Source organism: Macaca fascicularis, chromosome 6 (assembly GCF_037993035.2).
Source record: "Macaca fascicularis isolate 582-1 chromosome 6, T2T-MFA8v1.1".
Taxonomy (NCBI): domain Eukaryota; kingdom Metazoa; phylum Chordata; class Mammalia; order Primates; family Cercopithecidae; genus Macaca; species Macaca fascicularis.
The window spans coordinates 658013-675300 of NC_088380.1; the positions used below are offsets into that span (position 1 = coordinate 658013).

General features: G+C 53.3%; 1 protein-coding gene across 3 annotated transcripts in view; it reads left to right on the forward strand.

Annotated features, from left to right (window-relative positions):
* The window catches only part of AHRR (aryl hydrocarbon receptor repressor), a 113550-nt gene that overhangs the window by 21282 nt on the left and 74980 nt on the right, over nt 1-17288 (forward strand). For 2 of the 3 annotated variants that reach the window (XM_015451168.4, XM_073993025.1), the window contains exons 2-3: nt 1423-1494; nt 10950-11131. In XM_015451168.4, coding sequence (XP_015306654.3) covers nt 1433-1494; nt 10950-11131 — 244 coding nt within the window. In that variant the 5' untranslated portion in view covers nt 1423-1432. Of the gene's footprint in view, nt 1-1379; nt 1495-10949; nt 11132-17288 lie in introns of those variants that run through there. The other variant, XM_065546034.2, reaches the window with a different exon arrangement.

Sequence of the window (17288 nt, forward strand, 5' to 3'; positions counted from 1 at the left end):
CTGCACTCACTTCAGGTCAGGTGAGGGCTCCTTAACTTCCTCCCCAATGCTTTTGGCCCAGAGCCTGGCATGGGATGGTTACTGCACACAGGTCTGCAGGACATTTGTGAGGGCTCAGCTGCACCCAATGCAAAGAAAATCAAGATTCCCAGAAAAGAAGGGTGATTCCCTCTCTAAGACAGGTGACAGGCGAGCTGACCAGCCTGGGCACAGATACTGGACTGCTCCTCAGGGGCCCCGCTGGGAGGCACATGCCTGTGTCCAGCACTGTTGGTGGCAGCTGGTGGGTGTAGTCAACTGGACTCAGGGTGCTGTGAGCTAGTGACCTAAGTGGAATCCCAGGACTATAGAGTGGAGTAGAATTTTACATAGAAAAGAGGAAGCCTGTTGTCCTAAAGCACAAGGCTATCAAGGGCAGAGATGAGAAGAGCAAGACCTGCTACAAACACCACAGGGAGATCACACCACAGAGAGGAGATTATACTGCTGCCCTGCATGTGCTCTCGGGGATGATGGGATCATGTGGCCCCGTGTGTCCTCTCTGGGTGACAGGAACATGGGACCCCACATACCTTCTCAGGGTGACAGGAACATGGGACCTGAGTACCCTCTTGGGGGTGACAGAAACATGGGACCCCACATACCTTCTCAGGGTGACAGGAACATTGGACCCCACATACCTTCTCGGGATCATGTGAACATAGAACCCCACATACCCTCTCAGGGGTGACAGGAATGTGGGACCCCACGTACCTTCTCGGGGTGATGAGAACACGGGACCCGTGTACTCTCTTGGGGGTGACAGGAATGCGGGACCCCACATACCTTCTCGGGGTGATGGGAACACAGGACCCACGTACCTTCTTGGGGTGACGTGAACATAGAACCCCACATACCCTCTTGGGGGTGACAGGAATGCGGGACCCCACATACCTTCTTGGGGTGACGGGAACACAGGACCCACGTACCTTCTTGGGGGTGATGGGAACACGGGACCCCAAATATCTTCTCGGGGGTAACGGGAACACGGGACCTGCGTGATGAGTGTTTGGAGGCCGCAGGCTGCCCAGGCCTTGGCCGCGCCCCGCCCGTGCGTGGCTTCCTCGATGGCTTCCTCCTCAGGACGTCTCCCGCCATGGCGCCCTGAGCCAGGCTCCAGAGCAGGCCGCTTCTCTGGGGGAGGCCGGGACCCGCCTGCCACCGAAGGGAGGCCCAGGCGTGACCCAGCCCCGGTGCGTTCTCAGTGCGGGGTGCTGGAGAGCAGAAGTCCCGGGCCAGGGGGTCCCACGAGGAGGAGGGGGTGGGGGCCTCGCGGGGTCGCGGGTGTGGGGCTCCCGGACCGCGCTGAGGGGCCCGGGGCGTCGCGGCGGGACCAGGGCGCATGTGGCGCTTTCCGGTGACCGGGTGCCCGGTGTTTTCCAGGCCGAGGACGATGATCCCGCCGGGGGAGTGCACGTACGCGGGCCGGAAGCGGAGGAGGCCCCTGCAGAAACAGTAAGTATCCCGCCTTCTGCTTGTGTGGGTTATTTTACGCATGGAAGGATTGGGGTTTGCATTGAAAACGGAGTTTTAGGAACAGGGAGAACCAGGAAGGCTTCGGGAGCCTGGCGGGCCGGGGCTGCGCTCTGGCGCGGGGGAGGATGGCGCGGGCGGCGCCGGCGTCCTCACCCCGCAGCCTCCCGGTGCCCGGAGCCCCCCAGCGAGGCTGGTCCCTGCGCCCTCGGGGCCCTGAGCGGTGGAGCGAGGCGGCGGGCACCGTGAGGGGCTGAGGCCAAGGACGCGGGCGGAGCTCCGGGCGGCGGAGGCGGAGGCGGAGGCGGAGGCGGAGGCGGCGGGCCCATGGCAGCTTCCCAGGCTCCGCAGGCGAGACCGCCACCCGCTGGGACGGAGGGTGTGGCACAGCTGGGTGTGTGCGTGTGTTGTGGCTATGAGGCTGTGTGAGGCTGTGGGTGTGTTGTGGCTATGTGAGGCTGTGTGTGTGCGGGGTGTGTGTGAGCCTGTGGGGGGCTGTGTGGGGGGGCTGTGTGTGGGGGGGGTGTGTGTGCGAGTGTATGGGGGGCTATAGGGAGCTGTGTGTGGGGGGGTGTGTGGGGTATGTGTGAGACTGTGTGCGGGTGTGCAGGTGCGTGTGGAGGGCTGTGGGAAGCTGTGTGTGTGGGGTGTGTGAGGCTGTGGGGGGCTGTGTGGGGTGTATGTGTGTGAAGCTGTGTGTGAGGCTGTGTGGTGTGTGAGGCTGTGGGGGGCTGTGTGTGGGGTGTATGTGTGTGAGGCTGTGTGTGAGGCTGTGTGTAGGGGGGCTGTGTGTGTGTGTGGGAGGTAAGAGGCTGTGTGTGTGCGGGGGGGGGAGGGGGTGCTGTGTGTGTGCCGGATGATGTCCCTGGCTGTGTGTGGGGGTGTGTGTGGGGGGGGTGTGTGTGTGGGGATGTGTGTGGGGGGGGTGTGTGTGTGGGGATGTGTGTGGGGGGGTGTGTGTGTGTGGGGGGTGTGTGTGCGGGGGTGTGTGTGTGGGGGGTGTGTGTGCCGGATGATGTCCCTGGCTGTGTGTGGGGATGTGTGTGCGGGGGGGTGTGTGTGGGGGGTGTGTGTGCCGGATGATGTCCCTGGCTGTGTGTGGGGATGTGTGTGGGGATGTGTGTGGGGGGGGTGTGTGTGTGGGGATGTGTGTGGGGGTGTGTGTGTGGGGATGTGTGTGGGGATGTGTGTGTGGGGATGTGTGTGGGGGGGTGTGTGTGGGGGGTGTGTGTGTCGGATGATATCCCTGGCTGCAGGGGCTGTAGGATTCTGTGCAGATTCACAGCAACACCGCCCTCACCACCCTGATACCTGCTGTGATGCTGAGGTTAGGCCCCTGGGTGCCTGGATGTGTCAAATGCTGGGCCTTAGTGTGTGGCCATGGTGCCTCCAAGCACTGCAGGGCCCAAGGAGGAGCTGGGGCTGGGAAACGGGGAGGTAAGGCCTCCCTTGGGAAGAAAGGATCTTATTTACTGTTTACATCTTGTTTAGGTGTCTTGTTACGGTAAACAATAAAGAGAGCCCTTGTCCCACAGGGAGACCTTACCTTGTCCCTTAAGGCTGCAGTTTGCGGCCAAGGCCTCGCACTCTGTGCATCGAACACCAGCATGCAGTAGGCTCAGTGCCCAGGCTAACGCTGGCCCAGCAGTGAGCACATGCGCAAAACCACGCATGGGGCCAGGCACTCAGCTGAGGCCGGGACCAAGGGCTGCAGAAGAAACACAGCACAGCCCTGCACTGATTGCAAACAAGCTCTAGGGTGGACGGCAGTAGATACAGATGCTGCAATTCATATATAAAGGGAAGAAACATAAATACTATGCATACACATTTGCTAGTTTATTCATGAAATGTCTCCCGACGGAGTCACAGAAAACTTAAAATCAGCTGTCTCTAGGCAGGGAGCCAGCCTGAAGACACTTTCCTCTGAGTTTTGAAATAGGTGAGCACACTAGCCATTCAAAACACCAATACATAAAATGCAAAGGCCTAAAAACTCCTTTCTCAGGCCTTTGCAGTGGAATAAAAACACAAAGTAGGAAATTTAGTTCTGATTCTTCCCTAGACTGCCCTACCATGGGGACTGTATTTGTAGCTGTGTGGCAAAGCTATTTCCTCTCCTTATTTAATGTGACAAATACATCTGCTACCCAAATCTCTCAAGTGCACAGGCTCAGGAGCACATCCCATCGCCCACCCCTGAGGGACACAGCTATGGAAGCGTCTCACCCCTTCCGGCTCCCTATGTACACCCCGCTTCATCCTCCTTGGCCCCCAGGGATGGCCGCCCTTCACCTGCAGACCTCGGCCTCACCCTGTAAAAAGTTCAGTCTTCCTTGGTTGCTACAAGAACCCACTGCACATGCAGCGTCAGCCAGGATGCTTCCAAGTCCCGCGGGACTTGGGGACCTGGGTGAATGATGAACACGTGGAACTCACGTGGCTTGCTGTGCCGTGAGTTGTAAGCCCTTTGTCTCTGCCTCTGGGGTCTCACGTCTTCTTCCAGGATCCACGAAACAGAAACGAGTTGTTAGCTTGCAGGAGGTAAAATCAAATCCCCCACACTCACATACTGGGAGGATGAAAACCTAGATGTGGAATTGCTCAGCTAAAACACGGGCATTTGTAATTTCAATAGTTGTTCCCAAACCTCCCAGCATAAGAGGTTAGGGTTAGAGTTCCTCATCAGTGCCTCCTCCCCATGCCCCAGCACTTAGTGTATTTCAGATACTGGTGATTTTAATTTGCATTCTTGTATCGTAAGTGAGGTTTAAGAGTGACTTGCATCTCCTTTTCTGTGAACCGTGTTTACATCTTTTGCTCATTTTTCTAGTAGATTGTTTATGTTTTGTGCCTCTTGATTTGTAAGAGCTTGCAAACTAAGGAAATTAATTTTTGAATGGGTTTCAAATATTTTACCCCAGTTTTGATTTTACATATAGTGTTCTTTGCCATGCAGAAAAAAAATGAATTTGTATGAAGTTGAATTTGTCAATCTTTACTTTTTTGGTTTTTTTTTTTTTTTTTTTTTTTTTTTTTTTTTTTTTTTTTTTTTTGAGACGGAGTCTCACGCTGTTGCCCAGGCTGGAGTGCAGTGGCGCGATCTCGGCTCACTGCAAGCTCCGCCTCCCGGGTTCACGCCATTCTCCTGCCTCAGCCTCCTGAGTAGCTGGGACTACAGGCGCCCGCCACCGCGCCCGGCTAATTTTTTGTATTTTTAGTAGAGACGGGGTTTCACTGTGGTCTCGATCTCCTGACCTTGTGATCCGCCCGCCTCGGCCTCCCAAAGTGCTGGGATTACAAGTGTGAGCCACCGCGCCTGGCCTCAATCTTTACTTTTGTGGCTAATTTTATATCACGATTAGGAAGATCTCCTCTACTTCAAGTTTATAGGAGAATATTCCCATTAGTTCTTTGAATACATTCCTTAAAATATATGTATTTATGTTTAAAACTTTTCAGCACTTGGGGAAGAAAGAGGAAAAAAGAGGGAAAAAAGAAAACCAGTTGTAATTTGAGGGACAATGAATGACTTGAACAGTCATGAAATGTTTTCCAACTCAGACACACACACCCACTACATGCACACACTAGGTAAGGTGATGGAGGCTGGCATGTCCAAGCATGGGCATCTCTGAAGGCTGCTGTGTCTTTCTCCATGGAGGGGCTGCTGGGCATGTGCAAGGGTCCTGGGAACCCCTCTAGGGACCTGTTCTGGGAAACTGGAGGCCAAAACACTGTTTTGATGTTGAGTCTGGGCGCCCATCCTGTACCCCCTGCTGGGGTGGGGGCCCCCTCCACTCTGGCCATCCCAGTTGTGGCCCCTGATGCATCTGAGGGCCGTGTCCAGCGCTCTGGTCTGACTGGCTCCTCTGCAGTGGTGGGGGATAGGTCTGTGTGTGCCCCAAATTTTGTTTGGAAGGGGTGGCTGGTGAAGGCCGTGGAGCATGCCATCGGAGGTGGAGTTGGTCTAGAACCTGCCCCTGAGAGGCCCCCGCAGGCACTGAGTGAAGGGGGCAGCTGATGTGGGGAAGCTGAGCAGCCGGCTGAGACGGCCCTCCCCTTGGCGTTGCCCTTGACTCCCCCCCAGCCTTGGTATCCTGTGGGTGACGTGGGTGATCCTGGATTCACAGCGCTCTCCCAGGAGTGAATGCCCTGTGCCACCAGAAGCCTGTTTGATGCTCCTTGTCTTTTGGGATTCCCCAGAGTCCTCAGCAGGGACAGTGCCTTCAGCTCACGACACTGTGGAAGCCACAGGGATTCCTTTTTTTTTTTTTTTCTGTGTTTTGATGTTTATTGGGTATAATTGAAGTACACGTATTTCAGCTGACCTGCACGTTTAAGGTGTGCAGTTGGGTCCGTTTTGACATCTGTGTACATCCGTGAAGTCATCACCAAAATCGAGAGGAAGGGTTTCCATCTCTCCAGGAGCTTCTTTGTGGCCCCTCGTAATTCCTCCCCATAGCTCTTCCCCAGGCAACCTCTGATCTGTTTCCGGTCGCTGTAGATGGTTTGCTTGTCCTAGCATTTTGTGCAAATGAAATCACACAGCTTTTTGTCTGTCTGCGTGCACTTGGCATAAAGGTTCTGAGATTCATCCATGTTTCTAGCACCAGCCATTTGTTCTTTTTTATTGCTGCGAAGTGTTCTGTTGTATGGATAGACCAAAGCTGTTTATTTACCTGCGGATGGAAGTTTAGGTTCTCCGTTTTGGACTATTACAAATAAAGCTACCATGAACATTTTTGTACAAGTCTGTATGTTTTTATTTCTCTTGGATAAATACCTAGGAGTGCAGTTGCTGTGTGACACAGCAGGTGCATGTTTAACTGTTTCCAAAGCAGTGGTGTCATTTCCCATTCCCAGAAACTGTGTGTGAGAATCCCAGTTTCTCTGCACCCCCACCAGTGCGTGGTGTGCTCAGCCTTCTTGGTTTTGACCGTCCTCATGGGTTGGTGGTATCTCATCAGGGTTTTAATGTGCATTTCCCTAGTGACTAATGGTGTTGAGGGTATCTTTATGTGCTTCTTCGCCATCCATGTATCTTGTCTGGTGGTGTCTGCTTAAATAATTGCCCGTGTTCTTATTGGCTTCTTTGTTTTCTTATTATTGAGTTGTAAGAGTTCTTCACATATTCTGGATATAAACCCTTGTTGTGAATATTCCAATCTAAGGCTTATCTTTTCAATTTTCTTAATATTGACTTTCAAAAGACATTTGGAAACCTTTAGAGGAAGACCAACTTGTGAGCTTTTTGTCATTTTGTGTTCTAAGAGTCCTGTGACTACCCCCAAAGTCTGAAGGATTTTTTCACATTTTCTTGTAAAATTTTACAGTAGTTTAAACCACTGTGAAGTCTAGACTCCTTTTCTGAGTTAATTTTTGGGTATGACATGAAGGTAGAGCTGGTGTCCATTTGTTTTCTTGGATATACCGTTGATCCAGCACCATTTATTGAAGAGATTTTCCTTTCCCTATTGAATTGCCTTGGTATCTTTGTGAAGTAAATTGTCCAGTGAAGACCCAAAGAAGACCCAAAGAAGTCTATTTCTAGACTCACACCATTCTTTTCTATTCATTTCTATTTCTATGTTTTCTCTAATAAGCACATCATCTTTAATACTGTGGCTTTAGAGAGGGCTTAAACTCAGTAGGGTAGTACCCAGCTGTGCCCTTCTCTTTAATTGGCTATTATGGGTCCTTTGCATTTCCATGTCAATTGTAGGATCAGCTTGTCAATTTCTGTAGAAACTCCTGTTGGGATTTTAATGTGATTACACTGAACGTATAGATCAGTTTGGGAAGAACTGCCATCTTAACAATATTGAATCATCCAATCAAAGAACATGTTATATCTTTCTGCGCATTTAGATCTTTAAATTTTTCTCAGCTGTGGTTTGAGTGTCTTTTGTTAGGTTTGTTCACAGGCATTGCATATTTCGGGGCCTCTCTTTCCGCCTGAGCTGGCTTGGGGCTCCTCCGACACCTGTTTCTGTGCCGGCGGGCCTTGGTGGATCCTCCTGCAAGTCTCCTCTGCTCTGGAGTGAACTGGAGCTTCTCCTGCATGCCCTCAGCGCTTCGAGGCTTCTCGTATCCTGTTGTGCCCTGCGTCCTCCTGGCTGTCCTCTCCCCACTGCCACTGGCCATCTCCCCATCTCTCTGGTGCCCCCATTTTGTGGCCTCCCCCAGCCGCTGTCTGCCTACTAAGGGCTCCCCTTGTTTTCTGGGGAGGCCTTGGTTGTCCTTCACTGACAGGTGGGCCCCTCCAGCCAGGGGATGCCACTGCACACGATTGCAGGTCCAGGTCATCCCCAATTCTTCTGCCTATTTACATCTTGGCTGGCAGCTTGAGTAATTTTTGGTGGGTGTGACATTAAAAAAAAAAAAAAGAAAGCAAACCAGAAAGAGGAGAGGGAAAACACAGAATGGGAGACAATAAATACAAATCATATACTCAGTAAGAGCCTGGTATCCAGAGTATTTAAAGAATCCTTACAACTCAAAAACAAAAAGATAAACAACCCAATTTAAAACTGGGCAAAAGACTTGAATAGCCATTTCTCCAAAGAAGATATAAAAATGGACAACAGGGCCGGGCGCGGTGGCTCACGCCTGTAATCCCAGCACTTTGGGAGGCCGAGGCGGGCGGATCACGAGGTCAGGAGATCGAGACCATCCTGGCTAACACGGTGAAACCCCGTCTCTACTAAAAATGCAAAAAATTAGCCGGGCGAGGCGGCGGGCGCCTGTAGTCCCAGCTACTTGGGAGGCTGAGGCAGGAGAATGGCGTGAACCCGGGAGGCGGAGCTTGCAGTGAGCCGAGATTGCGCCATTGCACTCCAGCCTGGGCGACTAAGCGAGACTCTGTCTCAAAAAAAAAAAAAAAAAAAAAAAAAAGGACAACAGGCATTTGGAAAGATGCTCAACATCGTAAGTCATTAGAGAAATGCAAATCCACACCCACCAGAATGGCTGTAATCAAAAAAACAGAATATAACAAGTGTAGGTGAGGATGTGGAGAAACTGGAGGCCCGCTACATTGCTGGTGGAAAGTAAAATAGTGCAGCCACCATGGAAAGCAGTTTGGTGGTTCCCCAGAAAATGAAACAGAATTAACATATGACCCAGCAACTCTACTGCTCAGTATATGCTCAAGAGAATTGAATATATATATTCAAACAGAATCTTCTAGATGAGTGTTCACTGCACCGATATTCACAGCAGCCAAACAGAGGAGACGACGCAAACGTCCATTAGCGGGTAGACGGATAAAGCAACGTGGCCTATCCATACACGGGAATATTACTCAGCCCTGAAGAGGAAGGAAGCACAGACAGCTGCAGCAATGTGGATGAACCTTGAAAACATTAGGCTGTGAGAAAGAAGCTGGCCACAGAAGGCCATGTCTTGATTCGATTTCTACCACATGCCTTTAGTAGGAAGGTCCACGCTGAGAGCTGACTGGGGGCTGCCAGGACTAACAGAAGGGGAATTAGAGAGACTGCTGATGGGTAAAGGGTTCTTTCAGGGCTGGAACTAAATAGAGGTGAGGTTTGCACGGCTTAGTGGCTGCCCTAAGTGACATTGAACTGTTCACTTTTAAACAGTTACTTTCATGTTATGTGGATTATATCTCAACTGAAAACAATAGCTCTGGGTTTGGCGCTGTCAGGCTGCTCTGTGACTGGTTTACGGCCTCGGTCGTTAGACAGTGAGAAATGGAGTTTGTGCCGTGGAGTTCCTGACAGACCAGATTGTTTCAGACCTACAACTTGCATGTGTCAGCTCACTCATAAGTGCAAACGCCTTGGAAAAATAAGGAACTCCTCGACAAAAGAGACCCAAACCCCTGGAAACAGCAGGCTCACTCCTGTATGTGCCAAGGTCCCAGGAAGGGTTAGTGTGGAAAGTCAGGTGGCCACATTCCTGTGGTCCTGCTGGTACCTGGCCCCTGCTCAGTCTCAGACTCCACACTGTGCCATGCTTTCTTTCAGATGATTGCATGTGGGCATGATGTCTAGAACGAGATGTCAGTTGAAGTGGCTTCTGTGCAGTGATGGTTAAATGGGTCAGCCATAGGGGACGGTCACTGTGAGGTTAAATGGGTCAGCCGTAGGGGACGGTCACTGTGAGGTTAAATGGGTCAGCCGTAGGGGACGGTCACTCTGAGGTTAAATGGGCCAGCCGTAGGGGACGGTCACTCTGAGGTTAAATGGGTCAGCCGTAGGGGACGGTCACTGTGAGGTTAAATGGATCAGCCGTAGGGGACGGTCACTGTGAGGTTAAATGGGTCAGCCGTAGGGGACGGTCACTCTGAGGTTAAATGGGCCAGCCGTAGGGGACGGTCACTGTGAGGTTAAATGGGTCAGCCGTAGGGGACGGTCACTGTGAGGTTAAATGGGTCAGCCGTAGGGGACGGTCACTGTGAGGTTAAATGGGTCAGCCGTAGGGGACGGTCACTGTGAGGTTAAATGGGTCAGCCGTAGGGGACGGTCACTGTGAGGTTAAATGGATCAGCCGTAGGGGACGGTCACTGTGAGGTTAAATGGGTCAGCCGTAGGGGACGGTCACTCTGAGGTTAAATGGGTCAGCCGTAGGGGACGGTCACTCTGAGGTTAAATGGGTCAGCCGTAGAGGACGGTCACTGTGAGGTTAAATGGGTCAGCTATAGAGGACGGTCCCTCTGAGGTGAGAGGCTCACATCAAGCTCCTGTCATTTTAAGGTAGGTTGGGTGAGTGGGGTCAGCTCCCTCCCTCTCTGGGCTCCGTGGTGTGGAAGTCCCACAGGGTGGTCCCTTTTTGTGGGTAGAGCAGGCTGCCATGGCTTATTAGGAGAATTGGGTAATGGCCCTCACTGCCCCTTTGTGGGGCCCCAGAGGGGCAGGCACCCAGTCTCATTTGCCCTGGGGAGTCCCTGAATATTCTCCCCTCAGCCCCAACATGTACAAGAGAAACCGAAGCTTGGAGTGGCCTTGGGCGCCTCGAAGTGCAGGCCTGGCAGCTGCACGCCCCGGCTGATGCCAGGAGGACCTTTTCATGTTTTCTGGAATGTGTTAGGTTTTGTTTAGACACCGAGCCAGCCTGGGGCCAAGCGTCCTCCTCCCTCCTTAGGGATCCGTAGTGGAGAGGTGGAGAAACGTGCCCGTCCCACAGCCAGGGGTCGTGCCCTGTCTCTGTGCTCTGAGCGGCAGTTCTCGGGCTGGTTTGCTCCTTCTCTCCGCGTCCCCTCCAGACACCGAGCTGTGCTTGGCTGCCGTGCACCGTGGTTTTTAGTGTCTACGTCTGAGGCATGGGTGAGCTTTAGTCCTCTTCCCGCCTTTTGTCCTGGCAGCAGCTTAGATGCTCCTAGTAAGGTCACTGCAGAGGATGGTTTCTGCCCCAAGGGGCCTGTGGCTTCTGGTGGAGAAGCCCACCTGACCCAGACCATCTCCCCACAGGAGGCCCGCCGTGGGGGCAGAGAAGTCCAACCCCTCCAAGCGGCACCGGGACCGCCTCAACGCCGAGTTGGACCACCTGGCCAGCCTGCTGCCGTTCCCACCTGACATCATCTCCAAGCTGGACAAGCTTTCTGTCCTGCGTCTCAGTGTCAGTTACCTCCGGGTGAAGAGCTTCTTCCAAGGTAGGGCTCTCACCTGCGCCCACCCGTTCACTTGAGTCGGGTTGTGTCTCCCCTGAGTCCACCTGGGGCCCGTGTGGCCAGGTGAAATGTGTCTGCTGGGTTGCACCATGTGCACGCCCTTCTTCCCCCACGCTACCCCCGGACTTACCTGGAGACCTGGTCCCTGGCTGGGCTGTGGATTTTCCCTGGTGCCAGGTCTGGCCCTAGCTGTCCTCGACACTCTCAGGGTGCCGCAGTTTGCTGGGATGGGCCAGTTTGCTCCTCGGGTCCTCGGTTTGCTGAAGCTACGCAGCTCCTGTGGGAGGGGCTGGGACTGTTCCTCCCCATGCTGGGCCTCACTGGTGCTTCCCCACAGACCCCAGCTCCAGGGAATGGGGGGTCGGCTTCGTGAATGAGCAGGGCTGGGCATGGTCAGGAGGCCGAGGCAGCTGACTAGGTGGGACCTGGAGGCTGCCCTGGGGTGCCGGGCACCTCCCCCTGCCCATGCCAGGCCCTGCCCAGACACAGCTGCTGGGGCTGCCCTCTCATGGGGAGGGGCTTCCAGGGCTCCTGCATCTCGGGTGAGGCCTCCCCAGGCCTGTGCCCCGTCTGTCCTTGGAAGCGTGGCATTTCCTTAGATTTCCGGTTGTTGCTGCCCCGGGAGCTGGGATCTCCCCAGAGAACTCGCAGGTGTAGACTGTGGGGCCTTTGGCGTTGTGGGAGGGTGGGAGAGAAGCTGCTTCCATCTTCTGTGTTGGGTGACGTGCCTGCACGTGGTTTGATTGCAGCACTTTTAGAATTAAAAACCCTGTGACCAGCAGCGTGTGGCAGTTGTGCCGGGCACCTGCACTCCTGAGTTTGAGTCAGGGTGGGGGCCTCCTCTAGGTGGGGGCATCTGTCTCGGCGTGCGAGAGGCTGTCAGTGCCTGGGCCCCTGCAGGCCTCTGCACATCCTCAGACACCCCCAGGGAAGGACGCGGCCCATGGGATGCGGAAAGGAAAGCCACAGTGACACTCAGCATCACCCCGCATCCTGCTGGTGCTGGCCCCACACTGAGGGTCTTCCTGGGTCCTGGCTGGCCGCAGCCTCCATGGAAATCAAATCCCACAAAACGTTAACAGAGCTTATCTGAGTGGTGAGGTCACAGCAAGTTTTAGTTTTACATTCCAGGTTTTCTAATTTTATGTCAAAAACTATTAATTTTATATTTATCTCCGTTCCCAACCTGGGCCTCCCGGTGCTCGGGGCTGCTGGGTGGTGTTGGACTCAGTTTACCTGAGAGACCCGGGTTTGCCGCACGTGCAGGATGGCAGCTTTTCCAGGAGGGTTAAGATGTGGTGCGGTTGGTGTGGTCTGGTGTGGTGGAGCAGGCACCACCCTGCACGCACCCGGGCATGGGCGCCAGCGTGGAATCGAGGGCAGGCTCCCAGGTTTGCCCTGTGGGGCGCGCCTTTCATGGATGGGGCAGTGTGGCTCAGCGGCGCCAATGGCAGGGGGCAGTCCCCGTGTCTGGGCAGCGCGGGAAGGGCTGGGGCAGCCGGTGGGGAGGCTGTGTCCCGAGCTGAAGACGTGGTGCATCGGCTTCCTGCCGCTGACACCGCACAGCCTCACCCTCTCGCTAGGAGGTTGGAGAAGGGGCCAGGTCACTTCCTCTCCGCACAGGTCCCACGGTGCCCAGCCGGGCCAGGGGTTGATGGCCTCAGAAAGTCTTTGATTCTGATGTTTCCAGCAAGTTTGGACACCTGGTTCTTCTTAACCTGCCAGTGAGTGAGCTTCCCATCCTGCGCCCCGAGCCGGGCGATGGCACTGATGGCCATCCTGTGCAGGGGCACCCTGCATGCTTCCTGTTGCCCTGCCGGGAGGTGCCCACCTCTGCCACAGCTGCAGTGACTCTCAGGGAGCCACCGGCTTACAAGAGTGCTGCAGCTTTCACAGGGAAATAAACTTCCTGACTTTTCTACCAAGGATTGGGATTTTTGTGATCCCCTTCAGGCTGTACATTGTAGAGGAAATTCTAAAAACTTTTCTGAAGTCATTTCCACTGTATAATTAGAAACAAGTCAAGCTATAAAAGTTGGATCTTAAACTGTGCCTCTTGACTTAGAGATTACGGCTGCCATAAAAAGTTGCCTTTGGGAAGGACATGAACCAGGAGCTTTCACCTCAAAGGGTGATGATGGCCTGAGCATTTGCTTATGATGTTTAATGTTGACCTTCGTGGCTTTTTAGAATGCAGTGGGTTTATTTTTGTTTGGGGATTGGCACTTTAAGTTATAAAACTCTTAGCTTCTACCCTTCTCCTGGGTGACTGTTAAGGTTGGGATTTTCCACTCTGGGGGATTTTACTATTCACACCAGGGGAAGTCAGGCACAAAATAAGAGGGAAGGAGGTGGTGCGGAGGAGACAGTGGCTGCCGCCTTGACAGAGCTCTCTGCCCTCCTGTTGTGGGGCAGGGAGGTGAGTTGGGCCCCTTCTAGGCTGAGCCCTGGTCACAGCCTGGGATGTGGGACCCTAACACTGACCAGGAAGGGTGTGGAAGCCCCGGCTCTGTTGCTGAAGCCCAGCTGTGGGTCAGGCCACCCTCCCAGAGCTCCCTGGGGGTCCCTGCATTTCCCAGGACCCCTGCAGTCAGCGACTGAGGAAGAGTGCCCGGGAGTGGAGGCCCTCAGGCGCGGAGTCCATCCAGGCCTGGCATGGGGCTGTGTCCACCTCCACGCGTGGGGGCCGGAGCGCTGACAGGGCATAGGCGTGTGTGTTCTTGTTGCTGTGTAGAGAAGTGGGGAGTAGAACAGTCCCAAAAACAAAGCAGCGAGGAGAGAAAGTGGCACAGCCTCACTCTGAAAGCCTGGGGATTTTCCTTTCAGGATGACACTGCTCCCTGCTCCCTCCACTCATCACCCGCAGCGGCATCAGAGTCCTCTTGTTCCTTTGCATCTGCCGTGCTCCACTGTGGGGCCTGAACACAGGCCTGTGTCCGTCCTGGAGCCCCTCCTGGGGTCAGTCCTGGCTCTGAAGCTCCCCCCGGGCTGAACGGGCACATCCGCTTCACCCCACCCTGGGTGGGCCGGAACAGAGGCCCCACAGCGCCATGAGGTGTCCTGGGATCCTGAACTCTGGAATCCCACGCTTGCTAGTAGGTCAAAAGTTCTATGGTCCTTGAGATTATGAGTGAGTGTGTAAACCTAGGCCTGAAGTTACACGTTATTAAGCCAAATCGTGCTGATTTTCAGCTTTCGCTGAAGATTTACCTTTTCCTTGATGATCGTTTTATGGACTGGATGTTTATCTCATTCCTTCACCTATTCATATAGTGAAACCCTAATCCCGGTGTGGCTGTATTTGTAGGTGGGGCCTCTTAGGAAGAAATTAAGGTTAAACAACGTCATAAGTGGGGGCGGCCCTGAACTGATAGGACCGGTGTCCTTAAAAAGGAGACACAAAAGTACTCTCTGTCCGCCTCTGTGCTGAACAGCCCCCGAGAAGGGCTGTGAGAGCACACGGGGAAGGCGGCTGTCTGCAGGCCGGAAACAGCCCTCACCAGAGCCAAACTAGCTGCACCCTGATGACAGGCTTTTAGCTCCAGAACTGTAGGAAAACCAATTCCTGTTGTTTAGGCCCCCAGGCGGTGGCGTTTTATTATAAGCAACCCAAGCAGAGAAGTGGGGTGCCCCGCGTTATATACCACATACCTAAGAATGTGGAAGTGACTTGCAGCTGGCTGATGGGTGGAGGCTGGCGGAGTTTTGAGGTGGGTGCTAGAAAGAGCCCCGATGGCCGTGAAGCAGTTGTTGGTAGAACTATGGGTGTTAAAGGCGTTGTTGGTGAGGGCTCAGAGAGAAGAGCATTGTAGGGAGAGCTGTGGTCGTAGAGAACACACGTACCCCACGAACAGAACACTGGTAGAAACGTGAGCATTAAAGCCGATTCTGGTGAGGAACGTGCCTGTGGAATGCGAGGAAAGTGGTTCTCGTTATAAAGTGGCACGTACTTGGCTGGACTGAGTTCTAGCATTTTGTGGGAAGTGGAACTTGCGAGTGATGAAATGGGATGTTTTGCTGGTGAGATTTCTAAGCAAAGTGTTGAAATCCTTGCTTCTCCTTACTGCTTATAGTGAAACGTCAGAGGAGAGACATACATTGAAGGAATTGCCAAAAGAAAAGGAACCAGAGCTTGAAGATTTGGAAAATTATCAGCCTATCCACACTGCAAAAAATGAGAAAGTGGGCCGGGCACAGTGGCTCACGCCTGTAATACCAGCACTTTGGGAGGCCGAGGCGGGTGGATCACAAGGTCAGGAGTTCAAGACCAGTCTGGCCAAGATGGTGAAACCCCGTCTGTACTAAAAATATAAAAATTAGCCGGGCATGGTGGCGGGCACCTGTAATCACAGCTACTTGGAAGGTTGAGGCAGAGAATTGCTTGAATCCGGCGGGCAGAGGTTGCAGTGAGCCAAGATCTTGCCACTGCACTCCAGCCTGGGCGACAGAGCGAGACTCTGTCTCAAAAAAAAAAAAAAAAAAAGAGAAAGTGTCTGGACAGACTTGCATGCGGTGGAACCATTTGATGGGGAGACTGGGTGTGAGCCAGGAGCCCAACCAGGAAGCCTCCTCAGCAGAGGCCAGGAGTAGGGATGGGACCAGGCCCTCAGAGACACTGTCAGCTTGGCCTAAGGAGAACAGGAGGGAGCGCTCTCCAGCGCCTGGCATGCTTCATCTTTCCAGAACGGGGAGAGTGTGCCTGGGGGTGATTCAGCGGTAACTGGGTACCTCTTCCACCACAGGCACAGGGCAGGGCTGTCTCCCCCTGGGTTTCGGCGGGTGGGGCCGCTGAGAGCTGGCAAAGAGGCTGGGCCTCTGGGCAGAGCATGGAGCTGAAGAGGATTGTCCCCAGGCCTCCAGGTCTCAGGGGCTTTGTCTTGCTAGATGTGTGACTTGCTTGGGACCCGTCTCCCCTCTCTTCCTTCTGTGACCTGCCTTTTGCAATGGGGAGTTCCATCCCATGCCTGTTCATTGTATTTTAGAAGACCATGGCTTGCCTGGCTTCGCAGCTTCTTAGCTGGAGAGCAGGTCTGCTTTAGGAGAAATTGTACCTTGAGTCTTACCCATTTCTGATTTAGACGGTAGTTAAATGAAACTTTGGCTTAGACTTTAGAGTTGATGCTGGAATGGGTTAAGACTTTTGAGGCTGTTGGGATGGAATTAATGTATTTTGCATGTGAGGACATAAATTTTGGAGGCTAGGATTGAATGTTATAAACTGAATGTTTGTATCCCCTAAAACTCATATGTTGAAGCCTTAGCCCCTGGTTTAGTTGTATTTGGAGAAGGGGTCTCGAAGGAAGTTAAGTTTAAGGTTAAATGCAGTCATAAGGGCAGAGCTCTGATCTGATGGGATTAGCACACATATAAGGAGAGACATCGGAGGGCTCACGCTGTCCACAAGCACAGCAGGAAGTTCATGTGAAGATGCAGCAAGAAGGTGGCTGTCCACAAGCCCAGAAGAGAGCCCTCACCAGAAACTGAATGTGGTGGCACCTTGATCATGGGCTTCTAGCTTCCAGAACTGCAAGAAAACAACTTTCTGATGTTTAAATCATTTTGTCACAGCAGCCCTAGAGGCTAAGGCAAGCCCTCATGGCAGGACCACAGGTCTGAGACGTGATTTTTCTCATCCTGCGGCAGGCATGAGCACATGTGGGTCGTGTGCCTTCCAGCTCTCCAGGCTGTGCTCCAACCCTTTCTCTCGCCCCTTTCCTCTCTGTCACTGGTGCCTTCTGGAAGATGACTTCCCCTTGGGGAGCATTTCCTGCAAAGACTCACAAGTTTAAAATAACTTAGGGTATTTCTCTGTACTTGAGAGCCAGGAGAGGATGAGAGCTGGTCCTGCCCTGATGTTGTGAGGCCACTCCTGCCTCAGACCCTGAGGCCCCCAGGAATGGTTTCCCCAGCACTGTTGTAGTTGTATGGCAAGATCACTCTGATGATTTTAGGAGCTGATTTTACTTTTCCTACCTCTTTTAACTGCTTCCAAAAGATGAATCTGGCCAAGAAGAGCAGGGGCTCATTCACTCATTTACTCACTCATTCCTGGTGCTTGAGTTTATTCCTGAAGGAAGCTGGCCAAGGGTTGAGAGAAAACAACTTTGATTTTTCTCATGTCTGCCCAGCAAACCTCCTT